Source organism: Neocloeon triangulifer, unplaced genomic scaffold (genome assembly GCF_031216515.1).
Source record: "Neocloeon triangulifer isolate White Clay Creek 2 clone unplaced genomic scaffold, ASM3121651v1 ptg000015l, whole genome shotgun sequence".
In the NCBI taxonomy this organism is placed as follows: Eukaryota; Metazoa; Arthropoda; class Insecta; order Ephemeroptera; family Baetidae; genus Neocloeon; species Neocloeon triangulifer.
The window spans coordinates 4464278-4489273 of NW_026775557.1; the positions used below are offsets into that span (position 1 = coordinate 4464278).

At 36.8% G+C, this 24996-nt stretch overlaps 1 protein-coding gene across 25 annotated transcripts in view; it reads right to left on the bottom strand.

Moving 5' to 3' along the window:
- LOC132202737 (microtubule-actin cross-linking factor 1) overlaps positions 1 to 24996 on the bottom strand; it is a 127881-nt gene that overhangs the window by 78646 nt on the left and 24239 nt on the right. For 14 of the 25 annotated variants that reach the window (XM_059629863.1, XM_059629862.1, XM_059629876.1 and 11 more), the window contains exons 1-2: positions 22407 to 23199; positions 10710 to 10771 (exon numbers count right to left, since the gene is read on the bottom strand). In XM_059629863.1, coding sequence (XP_059485846.1) covers positions 10710 to 10771; positions 22407 to 22548 — 204 coding nt within the window. In that variant the 5' untranslated portion in view covers positions 22549 to 23199. Of the gene's footprint in view, positions 1 to 10709; positions 10772 to 22406; positions 23200 to 24996 lie in introns of those variants that run through there. The other 11 variants (XM_059629884.1, XM_059629860.1, XM_059629870.1 and 8 more) reach the window with 3 other exon arrangements.

Below are 24996 nucleotides of genomic sequence, written 5' to 3' on the forward strand. Positions count from 1 at the left end.
GATTATTTTGGTACCAAATTTTAGCGAATTTTGAACATTTCTAGAGACATTTGGTGAAAAGCAAATTCCACCAAAAATTAATCCTTCCTTCTTCCCAGTCAAATTTGCACTCTTTGATTTTGTAAAGCTGGTTTGTTATAGGTCCAGGATGTGCCACCATGATTGCTGATATCGACTTGTCAGTATCTATTTTAAGCTCTTACGTTCGCGGCTCGCTTGTGCTAACAGAACAACAGTTAATTTGACTGCATTGTTGTTCGCCTTTTTATCTGACGGCAATATCTCCGCACTCTTTCTTTTTATACTTTCCTTATCAGCTTCGTAAGAACTAATTTGAATTGCGCTTACTTCATATACAAATCGACAGTCTGTGTCACGCGCGCGTACTTTGTTTTCAAGCGAATTGCCTTCGAGACCTCTGCAGTCATCAGTTGGCGGCCTACGCGGATTCCGTGAACCTTCTCTGATCCATGCAGGTCGGTTACCGCATGCATAGATGAGTAATTTCCATGAATGGGTGGAGGGACGACAGTTTTTATAAGGCCATAGGCAGAAGAAAATAATGACATATGAAAGAATGCTAAGCCGTCTTGGACTGAGAATTTTAAAAATTGTGCAGAAATATAATAAAATATAATCATTGTTAATTCTATTTTTTTTTTAAATAAATTCTTTAAATTAACATAATTCATTGAGTCCAGTATATAAATTTTATATTCCCACCACTATATAAGAAAAAGTAGTAATTTATTAAATAGAACGATAAATATGCAAATTAAATCAAGATTAATTGCAGCTGAACAAAAAGGTTCGATTTCAAAGCGTTGAAATGATTTTCCTTGAGAAAAATACGATGAATTAACTTCGAACGGTATCCAGCTTTGTCATTTTCACTGAAAAAGAACACGAAAAGATCAATCAGCCAGTGAGTGTGTCAAGAGAAGTAGCTTTTACAGAAGCCACTGGCGCGTCTCTCTCTCTCTTGTGTGTATTCCTTGTGCACGCGCGATCGCCATAAAAGGAGCAAATTCTATAATTGAATACTTTTATTGAGACTTTATTGCTGCAGGAAGATTAATAGTGGCGATAATTAGCCCTAGAAAGATTATTATTGTGAAAATTGAAGAGGGAAAACATCGAGCAAGTGACATCACACGCCGTTTTTTTTTCTTGGCTCGCCGCGAGTGTGCCGCCGCGTGTCATTTAATTGTACGCAAGTGGTGCTGCCGTGTTATTATTTATGCTGAAAGATGATTATCTTGACAGAACGAGTTGCTCGTTTTACCAAAGCTGCCAGGCACCATACGTAATTATTGTTATTGTTCTTCTGCATCAAACCTTATTCTTGAACCATTTTTGCCGCGAGAGATGAATAAAAAGAGGCTGCTTGTTTATTTCTTTTAAGGGGATAATGTATTTTCCCATTTGAAATTAATTGTGGTTGTTGATCGTAATCTGGGTCACCTCAGCAGTCGGCTTGAAATTTGTCACGGATCAAAATTCAGTCTTGCTATGTGCAGGAGTAGATTGAAAAGATTTGATTACAAACGCTCCACTATAAATGTTATTTGATCTTTCTCTAGAAGTCCAAATACTACTTAAAAAATACATTTGTTTAGCTTGTTAAACCACAAAATTACTTAGAAGATCAGAAATTATTATTTATTTTTAATTAAAATTGTTTGTCTCTTTTTTTTATCAAAAATTGAAATAAGTATTTTTACGAGATTTTTCTATTACTCCTGATATTTATATAATTTTAATCTACAATTTTAAATTGCAAGAGCTACTCAATTCAAGTGTTTTAAAAAAATTAAAAATGACCAATACTTGATTGTCCGGTTTTGAACAATGGCCGCCTCCGTAATAAAATGTATCTCAAATTGTGTAGCTCGGCATAAAATGTTCAGCACACGCACGACAGAATGAATTTGCTTGGATTTAATTCCATACAAAGTGGCCGATTCGTGCTGAAAAAGACGTGGTCTTTCTTGAACGGCATCAAACTCTGGTGCGCAGTGTAATTAATAAGTGGAGCGTGTAATTGAAATGACGTGCAACCGGCGAAAGAGCCACACACGCGCGCGCTGCACTCGCCGCAGAAACAAAGGACCTTTTCTCAGAAGGAAAGATTCGCATCTCGAGTCATCCCGAGCGGGGCCCCTGCCTTGGAATTATTCGATCCGAATCGCAAATCGCAGGGCTTGTTAATAATTAGCAGTCGTGACCTGCCCCAACTCGGCCAAGCGAAACGAAAAGCGATAATTCAGAGACCACTTAAACGCGGTGATGAATTATGTGCGCGAATTTGTCAAAACTCGCGGCGCTATTTAATTTAATCGCTTGTGGATCGCGAAATGAATCGTCAGGAGCCGTATTTGGCAATGTTTACGAGATGCTTCACTGCCTCCATTCAACGCACACGACCAAATGGCACGTAACGAATGACCGCTCCAAGATGGCCACAGCCTAAATTAAAATCAAACCGTTGTGGCCGTGGGTAGATTGAATCTTACATGAAAAATTAAAAAATTATTTAAAAAAATCTTTAAAAAAAACTATTAATAATATAAAAAGCATAAAACTTCTATTGCTAACCCTTTCTCCTCATTTTCCGGTTTAAAATTTTTTTATTGACCGAGAAAATTAAATAAAAATAAAAACACGTCCCAAATTTGTTTAGAATTTTGGTGGTGCTGGAATTAATTTTCGTGAATCAAAATAATCCAACGCTTCCTGGCCAGCCAGAGAGATGCCGGTGCATTTTTCGGCAGAGACTTGAAGGTGCTCGGGCACGTCGTGGCGGCTTTGTTGTTATTACCAAGGGCCAAGGTGACCTTGGTTCGAAGACGAGAGTAGTTTTATTCATGCTGCTGGATTCAATTTTGGCAGGTGAGGAAGAGGAGCCTCCGCGGCACAAAAATCTCCAACCACAAGATTGCATCAAAAGCAATCGAGAATTTTCTCACATTTTTTTTTTCTAATTTTGAATGCACAGAATAATTCCATTGTAGGTCACGCCAGGTCAAGATTAAATGATTTGGATCCAAGCAGAATTATAAAAGCAATTTCAAAAATTATACAATATAATATATATCAAAGAAGTTAAAAATAAATTGATTAATTTGATCACATCAAATTTTCAGTGCATTTTAATATTCATTAAATGATTTTATCAGAATACTTTCCATAGAATTTAAATTCCCAAATTTTTGTTATTGATTTATATTTCTGGACAATTATTTGTTTTACTTCTTTTTTAATTGTTAGCGAATTTTCGAGACAACAAATTGAAAGTTCGAATGAAATAAAATTTATTTGTGTAATAAATTTGTACATTTCGTTATTATTATTAAATAACTATTATTTAATTGATCTTTTATCTGCGCAAATTTCTGGACGCTCTGAACTTTTCCTGGTAAATTCCTTCTTCTCTTCTAACATTTTTAATAAAAGTTCACTAAAAAAAACTGTCGTAATTCACAATTATTATTTTAATCTCAATTTGCGTGACAAACTCGTTTTTCCGAGAGTTATACGAATGGAAAAAAACAACCAACTGGATATTGTGACGAGTCACGTTCCACTCATCAAGCATTCGCAGTAAATTCTTCATTTTTGCTGTCAAATGCATCAGGATTCGTTGCCCCGGCTCGGCAAACACGAGGGTTGGGTCACCGATGGCGCCATCAGGAAGGTTGCTGACTCTCTCGGCAGCGAGAAATTTTCTCATTTCATGCTAATGAGGTGTCGATGGAGTCGTGCGATAAAAATATTGTGCGTGCTCTCAACGTGCTCAAGTGCGTTATGTGTGTTTAGCTCATATGCACTATCATAATAAATTTATGTAATGAAGTGGCCTCAATGCGGTTATAAACGTGGAACCGCAACAAGTTTGATTGCTCGACGCAACAAACATAAATGCTAAGATTTTTTACTTTTATGATGTTTTATTTTTTTTCGTAAATAAATTAGGCTAATTTATTTTAAAAATAGTTTTCTGTGCTTATTTTTTTTTTATTAATATTATTAAATAAAACTAAAAACAATTATATTTCTTTATTGACTTCAAAGCGAGTTGAAAATGATTTTTTGAGAGAAAATTTTTTTCTTTTTTTTACTATAGAAATAAATTTTTGATATTATGCATTGGATTATATAGCTGCCAGTGATTGCCATAAGTTCTCTTCTTCGGTGATGTTTTGTCAATTGTATCCAATAAAGGAATTATGCGTAAAGAAGACCACATAAAATTAATGGATTATAGAGATAATCTATAAGCATTCAATTTACCGCAATTTACTGATACTTTTTTTCGCAAAAGTATGCTAAAACAATTATTTATTGAGGATGAATTATTATTAAAATTGTTGATTAACTTGATTATCCTTCGATCAACACTCAGGTGAAAAACAAGTAAAGCAACATAGAAAAGGAAAAGATTTCCAAAACGCGGAGAACTTGAGCGTTCCTTGGCAATATGAAAAATATACATTTTTAAATTTTATAATTTGATGCACAAAACGTTTTGTTATTTCATTATATGTTCATCTGAATGGAAAATAAATAAATTAATTAAAACAATTAAAATTGTGACAAGATTTCTTCTTGAAATAAATTCTTCTTTGAATAAAATTTTTCATCTTTTAAATAAAAATTTAATATATTTTACAAAAAATTTAATTATATAATTAGCAGCTCATGTCAGCATTGCGAGGGATTTTCCCCGACGGGAAACTTTGCTGCCACCGCGAATGACGGTGCTGGAGCCAAGGAATTTGACCTCCTCGCTGCTCTCGCAGGATATTTCTCTCTTTCTTTCTCTCTCTCTCGCCGAGTGAGTTTATTCACCAGATACAGCACAGAGAGCGGAATGATTAACAAAAATGAATCACACGAGCCCTGAATAGCGATGCGCCACGTTTAAATCCATTTCCTATTATGCATTGGAGTCACGATTTATTATTACATCAGCGGCGGTCTGACGGATGCACGGGCGGGCACCGAGAAAAATAGTAGAAGTGCTAAATGACGACTAATCAAAAGAAAACATCAAGAGTCAGCCCTAGACTGAGAAAAAAAAATGATGCATCACTTGAAAAAACACGTAAATTCTGAGAGATTTGCTGTCAAAACAATTTTTGCATAGAGTTAATTTCAACAAAATGTGCAATAATAATATTTAGGAGATTTTAGAAGAGTATTTAAAAAAATTTGAACCTAAATCTATCAAATTTTTATATAATTTGTTAAATAAATTTTGTATCAATTGGTTGAGATAAAAAAACTTGACATTAAATTTATGAAATTCTACTCTTTTCGTGATGAATGCTGGTTTTCCAGCAGCGTCTGTAAACCGCTCGCCGGTATATATTTTTAGATTCAATGTCAGAAACAAAGTGCTCGCTTTCGCGATCACCTTTCCATAAAACAATTTCCTCCAATTACACACAAAATTAAACCACCGTAACCGCACATATGCTCCAAGGTCCACACGACTCAAGTACAAAATGCAACGAACCTTGCCACTGACTGATATGAAACCGATTCTAATTTGCATGGCACAAGTTCATCAAATTCACTGAGAAAATGAGATTTGAGAGAGTTGCAAATTGAAAGCGCCGTAACTGGAGCCGCCGTCCGTGAAATCATAAATTGGGCCGCTCGTTTGTTGGTACAGGTTGTGTCGTGTGCTCGGTACAACAAGCAGCACCTCGCTCGATTCATCAACCACCTCAAAAAGGAGATGACGGTTTGTGAACGCCCTGGTGAATTTTAATCTCAAACGCAAAACACCACAAGTTTTATTATCAGTCAAAATGATCAAGTTTTTAACGGCATTGAAGCAGAAATTGAGAAAGTATAATTAGAGATAACTGTTGAATTGAAAAACTGAAATAAAATATATATTCTTGCAAATGCCTGAAACGTTAAAAAAGTTAGAAAAGGCACATTATTTTATAAAAGTGCAGTTTTTGGAATTTGGCAAATTAGGCAAAATTTAAATTAAAATACAAGTATTTATGGTCACATAAATTCTTTGGGTCTACCATTTTTTGTGTGGAGAGCTACTTAAGTGAATCTTGAATCTCGAATCTATCAACTTAAAAATTTAATAATAGATTTTAAAGGACAATCCACACTTGTCGCCAATCTCGGTTTTTGCCCCAAAACACATGTTTTCACCCAAAGTAAAGCCACTCCAGGTGCCAATCAAGCCTGTTATCGCCATTGATTTTCCTGACGAAAAACGTCCCTTTTTCGATAAGACGCGCGGTTTTGTCCGATTAGAGTTTTTGCGCAACGCAGTGTCGAGTTACCATTCAAAGGTGTCGCCAATCGCATTATTTCAAACTACCGAACGGCACCCATGTCATTAATTAAAAAACAACTTTCTTTCTTCTGTCGGCGGCAGGCGCATAAAATCAAAACACGAAAAACGGCTTCCACCTCGGGCTGTGTTAATTGAGTTGCTCTGGCAACAAATCAAACCAAGACCCGTGACGAGAGAGGCGTCGCTCTGATTTTGCTTTGACCGCAGAAGCCTCAAATTCGAACGCGTCAATATTTTCTGATGTCAAAAATTGCATGTTTTGCCCACGGAAAATCCGATCTTCCCGCGAGGTCGTAAAATTATGCTTGTGGGCAAGTCAAATTGTTATTGCAGCACCTAAACTTATTTCATGCAAATTTATACGGTGTGATGAATATTAAAACTTCTTTATTATTTCATCAAACTGCACGGCGATATAAGTAATAATCATCAATTTTGGTCCCGCGCCAGGGTTTGCAAATTCAGCGTCGCTTAATTAATAAATATAAAATACGCAAGAGGCCAACTTTCTATCTCAAAGATTTTACGATGCGGTAATTTTTGCAAGGCGCTCCTGCTTTTTATGGCGTTCGTAAATAAACTCGAGGGGAGGAAATTTGCATTTTCGCGGCGCCGGAGAAGGCGGATAATTTTGTTTATGAACAAATGTCTGGTAAAATGTATCTAACTTCACTGTTTAGCACATTTCGGCACGACATGCTGAAGAAAAAATGTTAAAAATTTATACTTTACATATTTAATAATAATAAAAATAAATATTTAATATTGATGATTATATTATATTTATGTTTTATTTTTAATACTTATTGTTATTAAAATTGTTTTTTAGTAAAATTATTATATAGAAATTATAATCATTTGACAAAAATGATTAATTAGAATATCTGACATTTTTATTGTAAATTTATTTATTTTAAATGCACGTTTCAATAGACTTAAGATTATGCAATGCTAAAATATAGAAATCTATTACTGGCAGCTCTGTTGTTCATAATGATTGTTATAAGACATAAATGAGTATATGGAAAGAAATTTCACGTAAATTACAATATCAAATGATTTACCTTGCAAATAGAGAATAAAATATGAGAGAAATAGAAATGAAATATTTAATATATCAAGTTAAAAACAAAGGAAGCTGAAAAGAATCATATTTTTGTTATTTAGACTTCCAGTAATCCTCAATAATTAAACTGCACTGATACCATGCAAGAAGCTGATTTTGAACAACAAAATTTTCACCGTCTCAATTTCTACTTTTGTCACCGCTACCAATATCGAGTTGGTGAGTGTAGAAAGTTGTCCCGACGCGTTTTTCGCACGTGGGTGTCAACTCGGCGAAAAAATAACGCCAACTTACTGCCTTTATTTTTCGTTCTCCTCGAAATGGGCGCGGTGTGACATTTTAATAATCAGCCAGTGCAGCACCTACGTGTCGTCGACAAAAAAATATTTAAAGCGACTTTTGCGGAGACACGCAAATCGGCTGTTCTTTTTTTTCAATCACGTCGAACGTGATTTCATTTTATATTCGACATGACGGGCGCTGTCATAATTGCGACCGACGAAGCTGCTCATTGAATGCGGCCGGTTCGAATTAAAATCAGCGAGCAAAGAGATTGGGTTACAAAGTACACAAACTTCTCTCGGCCGACGCAGTTTTGTTTGCACGCAATTAGCGTCGGGCGGCCCCTTTGGAGAGCCCAATTAGAGCTCGGTGGCCTCTCTTGCTCTGCAAATTAAATCTAGCGAAAAATTGAAAAATTCCTTAGTTAGGAAGACGAGACCGTCTGCAAATCGTATACACGGAGAGGAACGAAAATTTCCTTTTTACTCGGAATTGAGAGAAAGAAAGAAGATCATCTCACAATCAGACGGAGAACTTGGTGGTTTTAAGTCTAAATAAGAGGCGCATTCTCATGCAGTCGTGACTCAAGAGCTGAGCCGTGACACCGAGAATCTCAAGAAGGAAAAATAATGCAGATTTCTGCGCGGCCATTTTTCATGCCGAGAGACGATCTCAGTCAGGTGATTGCACGTTGCGTTCTTGCAACTCCCACTAAATGAGACCATCATTTTTTTTTGTAATTAAAGAAATTATTTATTTTCTATTTGCACCAGCTATTTATGTAATTGATCTTATCATTCTACAAATAGGCAGAAAAAAATTTAAATTAAAATAATAAAAATAATTTTTTATAATAGTTAATTTTTTTGATGTGCAGAAACAATAGATCTGCAAAGCAAATACAATTTTAACTTTTAACTATTTCTTTCAACTCTGAGAAATGAGATGCAATGCTCAAAGATAAATGATTTTAAATGAAATTTTCATTGTCTTTGTGAAATAGAGCTGAAATTATGAATTCATCGGCCGCAAACAGCCAGACAGAGAGCTCATTAAATTGTCATCGCGTTGGAGGAAAAGTAAATTGGCCTCTCGAAGAAAATGCAGCAAATTGAAACGTTCCGTGCGCGAGTTAAGGTCGCACGTGCCGAAATGCAGTCGGTTGGGCTGCAAAGTGGTGCATCCCACTTGATACTATCAAGAAACACGCGAAACAAGAAAAAAAAGCATGAAACGTTTTCATTGCGATGAGAAGTAAAGTGAGCAATTAGCATACGATTTTCCGCTTCACGCTTTCGAAAAGCAAATAATATCGTTGGATGGAAATCCGATTTCCTATTTGCATGCTACGAGTTTCGCCGTTTATGAGAGAAATGTTAATGTCCTATTGAGTGGTGTGCGCGGCCCACGCCGAAGCACAAAAGTGCAACTTTGGTACCGCGGCCCACACAGCGAGCGACGACTGCCGTTCGAGTGTTTCTTGAGATTTTTTATTCAAATGCTGCCGCAGAGAAAGAAGAATAAGAAATGCGTGTTCTGTTCAAAAGAAAGAAAGCGTTAAATGGAAATGAGCTGCGGCCGAGAAAAGATATATTGCTGTACTAAATTTAACGTCTGCCACATTGTCTTTTAGCTTCTGATTTTTTTCGTACACATTTTTTCCATTAAATTTATCAGAGTCAATTTTTTAAAAGCTTTCTTTACTGTGCCCGGTGGGCGAGGTGTGTCTGAATGTGCGAATTTTAATTAATTATTCTTTATTTTCGGTGCCAAGATGGGCCGAGATATCAATCTGGACATAAATCCTCATGAATGAATAAATAAGGCCGATTGGAAAGCTCTTTTTATAATTCATACCGGGTGCCGACCGACGAGCCATAAAATCGCCAGTTTTTTGCACTTGGTTGTATGCAGAGAAGCAGACAGTCGGTGCAGTTGTGTGTTTGTTACGCGATACGGCCAGTTAATCCGGCAGTAGCGATGTCGGCCGGCGGTCGCGACGACTGATGATTCTGCACTCGGGAATGCACCAAACGCCAAGGGAGCTTGTACAGTCATACTTGAATCGTAATCGCACTGCGGCAAATTTATCTCCAAGCAGTTTGAATTTGACTTTTGAGAAAATAAATTTCTTGAAAGTGAATTAAACATATTTTTAAAATAATAAGTTACAATTTTTTTTTTGCTAAATAAGCAGATTATAAACAAAAATGGAGCATTTTTTTTTAAAGCAAATAATGTAATGGAAATTCACTGAGATTCCATTTGAACCATTTTATCCAACTTTCATTTTTTAAGTTCATCCAGATCATAAGGAAATTATGCTGAATTTTTTAAATCACACATTTTATTTGGAAGATAATAGAATAATTTTGCAAAAAATAAAACTTAAGAGAAATTGTGAAAATTTCATTCCTAGAAATTTGAAGTCAATTTCATTTGATATAAGAAAATATTTACCCAACTCTCAATTTTTAAGTTCTAGATCATTAGAAAGTTTGGCTCACACTTTTATAATTAGCACCATTCAAGAGGACAAAAAATTGCCATCAGCTGGCCTTAATTAAAATTGCAATTACTTGAACTCACCGAGCTTTTGAACCACTTCCTGCTGATTAATCCCACAGTACTTTATTTTCTTCTACATAATAATTGTAAAAAAATTTAAGCCATTATGCAGCACACCAAGAAGGCGGTGCCGCCTCTTTCCTTTAAAATACATTACGGACGCTCAATGCAAAAAACAGAGCCTGATGTGAGCAGCAATTATACAATCGGTCAATTTCACGCCTCGTAAATTTTAATCGTGCATCCGAAATTCGCCCAACACGAAGATAAAAATGAATTTGCGCTCTACAAAGAGAGCAAAAGGACGTCTTGTGCAGTCTTTTGCGTAAAAAACCTGCTGTCTTTGAAAAAGTCGGACGTGATTTGAGGACAAATTTTGAACAAACAATGACGCCGAAGTAAAAAAGACTAGTATAAATTGACGGTCGTAGTGCGAGAGAAGATTTTGTTTCCACATACCTTTTTCAAGTGCTTGTTCACCCATTTGGTGAAGGTCTTCTTCTGTATGGCATCACGTTCATCTGCAACACAGAGGCGAGGGGAAAATTAATTTTCGTCCGAGCACAAAAACGCGTTACGGCCATAATGGATCGAGGATGAAACGAGAATAAAAAGAGAAACGAGAAAACGTGGAGTTAGTTTGTGAAGAGATCGTGACATTTGGTTCAGAAAACTTTTATATAAAGGGAACAATACCACAAGCTTCAAAAGCTCAAAGAAAAGGTGGGAATTGTAGAATAAATTTTTCAAAATTTTGTCACTCTTATAAAATATAAAATTTTTGTTTATTGCAGCGGTTTTCTTTCTTCACGAGTCACGAACTCTTGCTCTAATGAAAGCACTCATTACACAAATCGTGTTATAGGTTATTGCGCAAGAAGGGAAGGTAGCAATTTGTGAGTAATACATTGAGAACTGACCACGGCGAGATCGTCAATTACCTCGACACAAAAACTCGGGACAGTCATTTCAAATTCAAATTCATTCATGATACGCACAAGGCAGATGTAATTACTTGTTGCACCGAACAACCGTTAATAGTTATTGACTGCAGTTTAATTTAATTACATAAAACCTTCAGCAACATGATGATTTTTTCTTCTATTTCCCTTTGCTTGGGAGAATGAAAGCGAGTGTGCTTTGTTCGGCTCATAAATATTCATGTATATAATCACGGCTTAGCAATTAACTCGCGCGGACTGGATAAATCACTCGCGGCTTTTCAACGCTGCCCAAAAGCGATTATGTTCCACAGTTTTTATGAAACTCCGCAAGGCGAATCGCGAAATGAATTATGAATTCGCGCGGCCCGGTTTGCATCAAGGTCTCCCACCGGCGTCTATTGTTGGTTTTAGCAGTTCTTTCTTTCTTGTAACAGTAAACGCGCTGCTCAGAATACCACCCGAATGTGGACCAACCGACGCGTGGAAGTGAGAAAAATAAAATAATAATATACACAACGCCGGGAGTTCTTGAATTATTTTCATGACACATCTGATTTAATTCAAGAATGTGCTAAAAATAAAAACTTTTATTCAAATTTGGAAATAATTTTTTAAAGATGCAGATTTTTTTTGTCCCACTTTCCTCGCACTCTGGCGATCCCCAGCATTTGATTAGGCGATGACGACAGGAGGAAAATCGCCGCCATCCGGCCCTTTCAAGTGGCTGCAATTCGGCAACTTTGATGCCGGATCGAGATACACTTTGGCGCCCGGTAGCTGAGCGAAAGAGTTACGACTCCTCTTTTGCAGCGAGATGCAGCCGCAGCGATAGGGTGAGTGACCGCCCCCTTGACATAACTATATTTATTTATTGGCGCATTGCGAGCGAAGCGGAATGCGCTGCATAAAATAATGCTCAACTTCTCCGGAGATTATAAAATATGTACCGTGCAGAGAGCAATGTACACACAACAGGATCCTGAGCACTGCTCGCCCTCTGATCTGCGTCCCATTCATTTCAGAGTCGCTCACAAGGAAAACCTGCGGGCGGTTTTCCAATGGTAATTGAGCCAGGAATTCCACCGTGAATAATGGTCTCAGTCAGTGTTCAATTCAAACCTTCCTTAGCTTGTATTAAAATTCAGTGAACTCTATTTAATTTCAAGCTCAACGGATGTGAAAGAGGCTTTTTTTAAATCGATTAAATAAGTATTAATTAAAAATAACCATAATTTTGGCATTGGACCTGAGAGAAAAAAATTGTCATGAAATTAATTTGTAATTAATTTTTTCCAAAATAATTTAAGCAGACAGTTCAATGCCCTAGGATTTTTCTAAGAATTTTAACGCAACACTGATTTAGACTTACTCACAAGTGACGCAAAATGTTTATGCTTTACGTTGACAACCAAGTTAAAACGCTTCAAATTGGCGCTAATTTCAAGTTCGCACTTGTCACTCGACACAAGACAAGGCCACGGCGTCAGTCCTGCAAGGTGGATCAACGTTAAATTTCGCAAAATTTGCAAACCGCATTTCTCTATATATTTAAAAACAATGCAAATAATCGCCCCTCCAGCAGAGCATTTCGTGCAAACATCCTGTTTAGTCATTTAATTCGCCTCTCGTGATCCGTAAACGCCGCCGAGCATCGGTCTGATGGGCGTCTGCTTTGTGCCAGACCGATCAACAGGTGTTTCCCGAACTTGAGTAGAGAAAATTTATGCAATTCGTCTCTTCGATTCCGCGTTCGTCGCGAAAGGAAAGCGCCTTCGGAGGGACACAGAGCCAAATAGGTCGCGAGCGAATTAGAAGTTTGGCAAGCGACCTTGCAAAAAACGCACGCAGCTCAACCTTGATCAAACGAAACGCGACGGGCATCGCACGGCGCAGACAGACGCAGACGTGCGACGGAAACTGCTGATGTTTTGATAGCAGGGATGTGTGTTTGGGCAGCTGGGTGGAGAGGGTTTCTGCCTCGAAAGGAAGTTTGCCGATGAGTTCGTCTGGCAAAAAGCAGCAAACCAAGTTTTGCATCCGTTTGTTTTTAAATATAAATTAATTAATTTATTTACAATATAATTATTTTTAGGTTCATTATATGTTTATTTTTCTGTCTATTTATTTTTTTAATAAATTATTAATTTTTTTAAAATTCTAAAATTTATTTTATAAATATATTTTTTAATTTTTTTCAAAAGAAAATCAAGCATAACAGTTTAAAATCTTAGAAAATAAGAATTCATTTAATATATATGTATTTGTTCATACAAATTGTATTAAATATAGATTGCTTGAAATGCTTCAACTACGACTCCATTTTAATCTGTTTTTAAAATAACATTTTTAGTATGTATCAAAAATGAAAAAATTCTTAGCGTAAGTTGAGAAAAGCTGAATAGACTAATTTTTTTTTTTTTTTTTTAAATTAAGAACCAAGAACATGGAAAGCAAATTGCAATACATCAGTTTTAAAATTTCAAATCACTCAAATGGAATGATGATCGTGTTGCAGTGAGAATGGGTTAAGATTTCCGCTGCAGAGATAAGAAGAATTGGCAGCTTTCCACAATTGAGTCCGTCACTCGCAGTCAGTCGCGGTTTGTAAGAAAACTCGGTCCAACAGACTGAGATGCTCAGTCAGCTGGTTTTACAGCGGGCGCGGACCAAAATAAACGGCCGGCGAAACCAACACGCGGCGAGAAAGAGACGTAACGTCATTTGCCATTTTTATACACCGCGCGGTGCAGCGGCGGCGAGAACGGGTGTACAAAAGTACTTGCTTTTTGAACTTGCAAAAGCGGCGCCGCGTTTTAAATAAAAGACCTGAGGTGGAAATTTCCACTTGTCACCACATGTTGTGTCGAAAAGAAACTTGAAAGGTGCTGAAAAGAGGTGACTTTTGTTATTTGAACTTGATATTGTTCGCGGATGGTGATTGTGGCGCTTATTTCTGAATGCAGTGCAAAGGTCACGAGTTGAATGAAGTCATTTGGGCACTATCCAATTTTGCGAAAGGTTCAACTGCAGATTAGAATTTTCAAATTTAACTTCATCAGTAAAGCTTTTTGGATCCAAAATCAAATATAATAAAATAATAAATTTGTTTTACAATTAAATACAAATCTCAAAATTTTTAGATTGCTTTTGATCATAAATTATACCAGAAGGTAAAATGTTGAAATGGTCAATTATTTCCCAATTTCTGGGAGAAAGTGTTTGGATAATTTGAAGATAATTTGTTGACCTTTCAGGAAAAAGGGATCAAACTCAATAAATAAATCCAAAATTGTGAAAGAATTGCTCACCCCTGTCAGGCAAGTGGCAATTTTCAAATATAATGAACGGTGATGGCGGTCGATTTATTCGCTCTTCGAATTATCTCCGGAGTTGAAAGTCGTAACCCCGGGTGAGCCGTTCGTTTTCCTTCGAGATAGACAACCGGTCTATTAGCATAAATAATCAAAAGCAGTGGTGTATCAACTCGTTACGCTCGCCATTAATCCTTTGAACCTGCGGCTGCCTAGGAGCGAGCAAAGAACAAAAAGGTCGTGTACAATATTCGCCACCTAAATGGTTCATTAGGAGAGGTCAGCGGCGAGGGCGCGCCTGAAACAATCTCGTCCGCCTCCATCAATCACCAACAACCGTTAAAAGCAGTGCAACAATAAATAAATGGGCAGAGCCACACCTCGGCAAAGGACCGGTCGACCGATTTGCGGCAAAATTAATGGTCGTTTAGCGCCCCGCCGAGCCAATCGGGAAATTGAATCAGGCGCAAATTAATGAGACGCGAGGAGCTGGTCTGGATTGATGTCGACGTGACTGCGCAGATATTATTCAAAATTATCGTTAATTGGATGAAAGGAATCAGATTGATTAAATACATAACAACAGAAAAATAGAAACGGGAAATTTCATATTCTCAAGAAACCTTTCTATCAATTTCAATAATCGCTGGATAATCAAATTTTATTTAGCAAATGAGGGAAGGATTTTTCAGAATACAGCAAATTTTATTTATGTATTTTTTTCTTTTTGTATGTAATAATTTAAGCAAATAAACAGAATAAATAATTCAAATTAAATTCTTTACAAAGTTTTATGCTCATTCAACTTCTTGAAATAGAAATTAATGACAGCATAAGAACTATGCTTATTTTTTTAGCCATAAGCAACCCTAGTTAATTAAGTTCTGAGTAATGTGTTGAGAAAAAGGACGCAAGCCGCCTTCCGTTCCAGCGTCCAAAAGTGAGGCTAAATTTGGCTTCCTCCGAATGAGTCACTGGGTTCAGACACACAGAAAAAGAGAACAGGTCTACACCGGATTAACTTAAAAACAGAGACCACATATGGCGAGGAGGCTGTTTTTTGGCGCAGCCTCGAAACACGAGTAAGTTGCTCTCAAAGCGACCGCCGCGGCGGTGATTTACGGAATTGCCAGGAAAACGAAGACTCGAAGGACGCCAGGACCATTTTTGTTCTGGACAAAACAAGCGTAAAAAAATTATGGATTACACTTAAGGAATTTTATTAATACGCAGAACGAGTTGAAATTATTAAAAATATCATTAACTTACTTTTTTGTTCAATGATGCAATTTAATAAATATTACAAAATTATTTTCAATAATTGAAATAATTTTGGCATAATACAAAAATATCAGTGTACATATAAAAAAGCAGAATGTTATTTTACAATTTAAATTTTTCAAATGAAACCATTAATTTTGATACTTAAACAGTTTTTCTTACGTTCAATTTTGATATCTTTCGATGTAAATGTTGCAGATAACAATCGAGCTTGTGTGTGAAAAATTTCAACTCTTTCCCAACAATAATTTCAGTTCAACAGCAGCCCTTTGTCTTCTGAAAAAGGCAAAGTGGCCCACTTGCGAATAAAGCTTTCTTTAAAATCCTCCTTTATCTCTTTCTCTCGGTCAGTGCAAAGTGAGTTACTTGGCAACAAGCACTTCTTTCTCGTTCGCAGGAGGCCAATAAGGCGACATTCAAATCGGCGACTAATAAATAATTAAGCCTGCCGCATTAAAACACGCGGCCGCGATTCAATTTATCGGAGCGCCTTAAATGGAGTGGCGGAGAAAGAGGCGGCTTTTGTACTACTAGTGCTTTATTTTATAAATAATATAATAAAGCAGTTGCGGGGACATTGTCAACCTCCTCGGCGAGCGTTGGTTGGCTGAGTTATCGCGAGTCTCATCGCTGCACGGCCAAACGACCACCGAACGGACATCGCTGGCCATTGTCTCCGCGATTCTTTGTCCCTCTCCATCGTTATTAAAATAATTGTGATCGTCAGGCATAGACAAACAAAGAAGAAAGGGGGTCGCCTTGGAGACAGTTAAATGCTCAATTCAGTGAGACGGAAAACTCAAGACAGTTATAAAGCAAAATTTATTTAGCTGGAAGGAAGCGAATTTTTCAAATAATTAATTTTTTTTAAGATTTTAAAAGTAACTGATGAAATTTCAGTGATATTACAATAATAACGATTTACATAGTCATTTCAGCCTGCAGGTAAACGATATAGACAAGATGTCAAGAACAGTTTTGTTTTAATGTGATGCAGAGCCTACAGAATTTCAATATATGTCTAATACAATTTATTCACTATGAGAAATATCACAGTCATAATTCAAATATTAATAATTTCAGATTGTAAAGGAAATAAATTAAAAAAAAATTATACCCAATAAAATGTAATTAGAAAAAAGATTAAATTATAAAAGTTTAAATATTATGTTTAATGGCTAATATAAAAAAATCAAGAATAATTAATATAAATTATTAAAACTTTTGCTTTCAAGTAAACAAGGCAAAATTTTTACGATTTGCACGCAAATTTGCCAAACGGCCACGAAAAGTCAATACAAGCTTTTTTTGCAGAGGTCAAAATTTACATCAAATCAACACGCGAAATTGAGCAATTCCGCATAATATGTTTATCCCTCGAGCGCTTGGATTTCCACTCCCAAAGGGCATAAATTATCCACTTGGCGAATTAGCATAATGTAAAGAAATGAACACTGGCCGTCCACGCAAGACACCCTCCTCGCGTTTCTCAACCGTCCTGCTCTGCAAATTGGCTCGTTCGACACGCCCACACTTTGTTTCGCGTGTGACACATAAATTTCGCATCTCTTATTTCCTTATTAGCGAATCTGGCCGGACGGGTTTTATTTTTTTTTTCTTGACTTAATTAACAATTCAACGACAATCGATTTATGGCCCAGTGAAGCGCCGGAGGTTTGTTATTTTCGTTTCTCGCGACTCGTTTTGCTAAATAAATTACTTAAAAATAAAAAATTAACCAGGATTTGCGTGCTGCAGGTTTCGGGTTTTATTCTCCTCTGTGGGAGACGAAATTGATGCAGGCAAAGTTGTTAGTTGCATTGTTGTCTCGGGAAGAATGTGCTTAATTTTATAAATGGAGAAAGCAGAAAAAAATGTGCTAAGTGAATTTATTTGCTTTGCTAAAGGTATAATGGCCTAGTTAATTGGTTGGTGCTGATTCAAAAGATAGGGATTATTTTAATTTTTTTAATTATTATAAAAAAAATTATGATCTTAAGTAGTTTTTTCTAATTAGATTCAAATTCGCCAATACTTTGCAAGACGTTCACACCAATTCTTACTGAGGATTTCCCTTTCAATTTATGAAATTATTGACTCGCCTCAAATGGTACATTAGTTTGTTGTAATAAATTTTTACTGCCTCCTCAACGTACACAGGATGCTGAAATTATTCCCATAAAAATTAACGCCTGCCGAAAAGTGGTGGTTAAAATTCTGCATCGTTCGTTTTAATTAAATCCGGCCCCCCTCAGCACCGTCTGGTTTCATTCAGCGAGTGATTTCTCACCGATAAACCGCAAGTCCATTAGCAAAATATTCAATTAGCATTGGTCGTTCTGCCCACCTCGTGACCGCCAGTTTCGTAAGAAGTACACACGGGTGCAATTAGAATAAAAAATGAAAATCTCAAATTCAGCCTCCGTACTGCTGACGCCAAACTGGCGATGCTCCTTAAACGGCCGATTTATGGTCAGTCGTCAGGGCCACTTCATTACTGAAATTAAACAGCGACAGAGAGACAATGCGCGGCAGATAAAAATTATTTTATGATGATGGACGTGGTCGCTGTTCAAAAACAAGCAGGCCGTGTGAAAACAAATGGCTTCGGTCCTTTGGTGTAATTATGGCCATTACTTTTCAAAGCTGATTGCGAGTTCGGACCCCTTGAGTGTGTGTCAGGTCTTAAATTAATTGAAGTTTCAATTGGAGCGCACTGAGCAGTCAATTTGATAATGAAAAATTGTCGTCTGGTTTGAAGGGAAAGGAATTCACATTTGATGTTCAGCGTTACAAATTGGATTCATTTTTTACACCGACGTTCTTCTCAAATTAAAAGCAGGAATTTTTTTAATTTAATAATTTTTGTAAATATAAAATTAAACCTTTTATTCTCTTTTTTTTCCAATAAAATTTTTTTCTATTGACCGACAAGAATAAAATAATAATAATTAGATTGCATAAAATTTTTGCGTTAAATTCCAGGTGATAATATTTTTCTAAGTGTAAAAAATGTCCTTTCACCACTTCTATCTCCACTGATCCATTCATTTGGTGCAACAGGTGTTGTAAAAATAAGAACATCTCTTGCTTACAATCAACACAATACTTACTTTTATAAAAAGTAAAATTATCGGAAGAATTTTATAAAAAGGTTTTTCCTCAAATTTCAAGAAAATTCATTGTTTGTTTTAAAATTATGGTTTGAACTGCCCATTTTTACAAAAACGGTGATGACAATGGCCGTAAAGCGACACCTTTGCACTCGCAAAATAAATAAATAAGACGATTTTCCTCGCTCATCGCGTTTCTTCCGAGGGACAAAAATGGTCCTCGAAGCAATAAAAAGAGGCGGAGGTAGGATGGCGAGGTGCAACTCTTCCATGGGCGGCGAGAGCCCGTAGGTGGCCCATCCACAGGCCGAAATTTTGACAAGAAAATAACTTTTGATTGCGAAATTTAAATTATATATTTGAACGCGGGCAGATAATGTTTCGGCTGCTTCCAGTTGTCATATAAACACTTTGTTTTCTTGCAAAGTGAAACTGGAGCAGAAAGAAACCAGCATGCTTTATCAGCGGAGTGTATTTGCAGTCGTGCCCTATCATACTCGCGGCGATAATGACGCTCGCATGCATAATGCGTGGGGCATTGTTTCTCGTCTGAACATTTGCCAGCTGACTCTGCAGGCCGTGTCAAGAGCCACATTAATTTCTCGCTTAAATATTCGTCTGAGAGCAAAGAAGTGCTTGCAAAAAAACTAGCGTGCGCTGACTCCTGGTGAGAAAAATATGACGCCTCATAAATCATTGAAATTATGAACTTCAAAGGTTGAAAGAAACTGAAAATTCACAACAGGAGGCGAATCCGTTTGGATTTAATACAAAAAATTAAAAGTCGAAAGTTGTAATAAACAACAAGATTTGGCGTAAATTTTCCGTCCGAGCTTTTCAGATTCAAGGGTCATGAATAAATTCAGAGAATCAATAGCCCGCAGCTCCCTTTCGAGTTTACATATGCACTTAATACCACCATAAAAGCGCGTTATCTGTGAACAAACTCCCACAAGTGGTTGTATTATTCGTTTTGACTCAAACAGTCATTTGTTTGTGCGTCTTTAATTATCCCGAAAACAGCGCAGCCTTGTTAAATCGGCGGCGGATGCTGCAAAAGTAAGCTTTTATAGTTTTAAACATTTGGAGAAAAACAAAAATATATTATTCTCTCTTTGAATCGGCGCGTCTGTTTCTCGGTGCCAAAAGAATGCTCAAACACAGCAACGGCATTCCAAGAGAAAATTCTCACCGAAAGCAAAAAAGGAAACCGCGCCGAGCTTCGCCTTATCAAAAAGTGGAAAAAAAGTGAAGTAAGCGTGCGGTGCTCCGATTTTGAGGCGCCCTTGTGCCGGTTAAACACCGGCGTCGCAGCACCAGAAAAAGTTCCACGTCACTTTTTGGTGAATCGTGAATTGGCGGAATTTCGTGAGAAAAGGATTGCGGTCGATTCATTTGACATGGTGTTTCTGTTTTATTACAATTCATTATACAGAATGTACTATTATTAAACCCAAATGTGCAAACGAATCAAGTTTTATGGTATTTGCCGTATTTGCTTGGCATAAAACAATCTGAACTGAATGATTTTATAAAATGCATTTTCAATTTTCAATCATTGTAAAAATTCCTAAACGCCTTTAGTAATTAAATCTACCATTACATTACATAAACAAGTAGACAAAATATACAGAAGTAAAACATATGATTCTCAACATATTATCAGAATTGTTGTGAAATGCATTCAATATTTATAATTAAATTAAAATTTTGTGTCTGAAAAGGAGAGCTTGCTAAAAAAAAACTAAATCAACAAGAAGTGAAGAAGCACATATAATAATTGTAAATAAATATAAAAATATAAAAAAAAATTTATAAATATAATAAAATGATCTTTAAAATAAAAAAAAATGGACAAATATTATTTAAAATTAACCTTTAATTTAACACCAACAATAAGTTTAAAATATCTGGCTACGGTGTTTCATCGAAAAGGTGATCTGATCAGGCGGGGGGTGTGATTCATTCCCACATAACAAGTGACGTAACGAGCCATTTCACGAAGGTGTGGCGCCTCCGAAGCCACAGAAACAGAAGGAGCACCAAAATTGGGATTCAGATGAAACCCGGTGCTTATCTGTCCGCAGAGAACAATGAGATAATCTGCCCTTGCGTTAATCAGTCCATGACAAAAATATCAAAAATGAGTTTGAAACGCTTTAGAAAAAAAAACAATCCATACGGAAAATTTTCACTCCTAAAAAAATGTGGGCATACTTGGGTCGTGACTCGCCACTTTGAGATTATTATTGAATTGTCTTTGCTCATCTGAAGTGACATGTAGCAAATGAGTCTCGAGTGGGAAGCGAACGTTTTCATTATCGTGTTTTTTTTTTTAAATTTTATTTCACCTGCGTGCCCGTGTAAGTCGATAAGATAAGCCAATCAAGAGTGGAAAAGTAGGAAGCCTCTGGAGCAGCGCGCACATGTGGAATTTAATCACTCCTCGATCTAATTGTAATTATCTTTGAGAAAAATGCAAACTAGAAGTGTTTTGACCAGCAATCAGGCCGACCTTGCATAACTGGAATCGCGAAAAAAATTCCTCGAGTGCAGCGAGGCAAGGCCGAGAATGCGTTTAGGCAATTGAAAAATTTCCAGCCCACTCTTGGCATCGCAGAAGAGAACGAAAGAGAGAAACTTGCGCGCCGAGTTGTTGTGGTTGTTTATCAGCATAACCTACTCAGTCATGAGACTTGTTCGTCTCTCTTTATCTCGCTTATCGCGCGGCGAAAAATTAAGTCGCGTTGGTCGTCACTCGCAGCTTACACGCAAAACATGAACGCAAAGCCAATTGTTTCTAATAGAAGAAATAATTTAATTTAGTAAGTGTTATCCTAATATATTACCTGAGGAAAATTGTTTGTGTTTAATTTATTTACGGAAATATTCAGGAGAACCTTATTAACTGATGGAGAGAGATTATCTGGCATAACATACATTTAATTGCAAGAATTTTCGTAATTCACGTCATACTTAAATTATTCCATTGATGTTTCATTATATTCCAGAAACTATATATTATTTAAACTATTCTCATTAAAGCACAATTAATCAATTTCACTTATATTATGAAAAACCATTAAAATAATATCGAATCAAGAGCTACGATAAACGATAAAGGAATGTCAGTTAATAGGAATGGAGGACATAAATATGTCATATTTCTTTTAGAATTGCTTATAATAGCAGAGCCATGTGCAGTTATATGAAAAATGTGGCGAATTATGTACAAATATATAGAAAAGTAAAAAAATGATAATTGTATAAATTTAAATTTTAAATACTGACAAAAATTTCTATAAACATTTCAATTAATAAAAAAATTTATAAAATATAAATATAAATGGTTAAATTTGATGAAGTTTAAGATTGTTTTAATTTAACTATAAGTTAAATATTTAACAGGTAAGTTACCTGTGCGTTAGGAGTGACGCCAAACCATGCCGTCAGTGGACACCACACGCAAAAAGGACGGATAGAAAGAAAGAGAAAAGAGCCCCTCACCTAGAGTGGAAACGAAAATCTCCCACAAACCTTTGAACTTGGACAAATTCTCCTCGTAGCCCTGTTGGTTTTTGTCAAAGTGGTTGGCCTCCTCCTGGGGGTCGAAGCCGAGGCGCTCCTTGTAGTACGACTGCGTCGACATATCGCACAAAAACTAATTCTCTCTTTTTTTTACCAACAAGAAGTGTCAAAACTAGAAGTCAAAAACGAGCACAGGGTTCATGACCACGCAGGGTCCGGCGTTGTTCTTGCGACTGGAGCACAAACCGGCGCTGCTCTTGTTGTTCGTCCCCACTGCGTCAGCTGCGTTTAGCACCGCATAACAATCACAGGTCACGTGGGGGGACACCTACAGCAGGGGTGTGCCCGGCGGAGCCCACGACGACCTGGTGGTGCGACCATAAAAGGCCTCCATGCTGACCGCGACGTCACGCCGCGGTGTGGGCCGCTCGCTCTTCCGAAGGGGGGACTTTTTCGCTCCACCACTCTCACTCCGCAGCGTGGGAATTCCGGTTTCCAGCCTTTTTTCCGAAATGATCTTTTCGCGCTTGTTTGCAGACGCGCACGGACAGTCAGTCGCGTTCGGCGGCCGCTCCAAGACTGAGCTCTCGAGACCGAGCTCGGCGCTCGCTGCTGCACTCGAGCCACTTCTCCGAACCTCTTTCTTTCTGCTTCTCCTGCGAGACTCTCGGTGCAGGGCCAACTGAATTGTTTGCACTCCAAGACACGTTGCTTCGGGTCGGACCACTGGTCCTCCTTGCGTCCGTCCGAACCGTGCTCCGTCTTTGTTGTGTCTGCGGCGCTGCTTAGTTTGGCGTCCGGCGGCAGGTGCGCGGCCGCGACTCGCGAGATCGACAGGTGGATGCGCACGTGTCCGCCATCTAGCGGACGAGCACAGCAAAACCCAATCACACAAGAATAAAGCCTAACAAATTAATAAGATAATAAGACTTCAACCACAAAGACAACGAAATAAATGACGGAAAAAGAATAAATGTTTAAATTTATAACTAATCACATTTGAGGAAACATTAATCGTTTGCAACGCTTTTCTTCTGAAGTTTTTAATCAAATTTACTTATTATATTACTTTATTATTCAAGTTTTAAAATTTATTTTTATTTGAAATAGTTTTTTTTGTTTAGTTTGTTTAGAAAAAGTGGTCAAGATAACTCTATAAAAAGTTACATATTTGCTGATTTGAATAAGTGTAGATATCAAGTTAGATAATTCTCATAATCTCATTTAGCAAGATATAAATTTTATTAATAAACATAATTATTTTAATGTAAAAAAATTATTGTGTTAAAATTATACAGAGCCAGAAAAAAGAGTTAGTAGTGCAGAGGAATGCAAAAATCTAATTCAAGACGATAGCATCAGACGCTGCAACTTGCAAGACGAACGTGTGTGCGGTGTTGCCTACCCAGAAGTAGAGAACCAACCTCATAATTTGGTGACAATTTTATACAATTGGTGACCAAAGAGAAAAATCAAAAGAAATGTTTACAATCTTCAATTTTAAGGGATGCCATGCCATAATTATTGTTAATGGTAAAAAATAGCAATTTGAAATTTCTGATCCACTGCATGAAAATGTTCAAAATTTGCTTAAACACACGAATCTGATCTTGAATGAGAAAAATTTACTTCTTTATACTAACGTCATTAAAGACAATAAAAATAAATTTAATTTAAAATTTTATATTTTTGTTGCAAATGAATTTCTTAAATTATATTTTTTTAAATTTTATATATTCCTCGTACAAAATATCCTGCTCGATTTTTCTCTTCTAAATTTAATGCCGGACACTTTGGCATGAAGCTGGCCCGTTTATGTCGCCCTCAGGGGCTGCCCTTCGCGATATCATGAAGGTGGTCTCGACGGGCCGCAGTGGAACAATATAAAAATAAAAGATCATCTCGCTCTTTTATTCACGTCCGCTCTTTTCCAATCTGAGCGCCTTCAAAATAACAAGTGTAACAATTTGCATTGCGTCATTCGTCCGCCGTTTTATGTGCGCGCGTTATCATGCAAATTGAATGCAAACTGTTGCAAGGTGACCCTTAAAAACACTTAACGACCTCAGCACGGCGAAACTGATTCGCTGGCCGCGCCTTTCGGCCGAGAGGCTTTTTGCGAATTATTTCTTTAGAAGAACCGAGATTTTATTTTCCAATTATTCTTTACTGCGTCGAATTATGCTGGCGCGGAAAAGGTGGAGATCAAGGTTTATTGGGTAATTTTTATGAGCAACAAATCTAAAATAAGACAATATATCAGATCAGAAACAAACCACCAGATTGAATTTGAACATAAAATAAAATTTTCATTTATCAAAATATTAAGTTTCTTTTAAAATGGATCGTAAATAATTTAAATAAAGATATTGACAAATTTAAACTTTTTAAAACTGATTCACATCCTTGCCAGTAAATAGCTTTTGAAAATGAAATTTTTAGAGATAATTTTTCTTTTACCTTCATCATCTCTCATTTGCAATCCATATGGCGCCACCTAAATCTCCTTCAAGAGATAAGTAACTCCAATTTTGAATCGCCGTCTCTTCAATATCCTGTGCCCGCAATA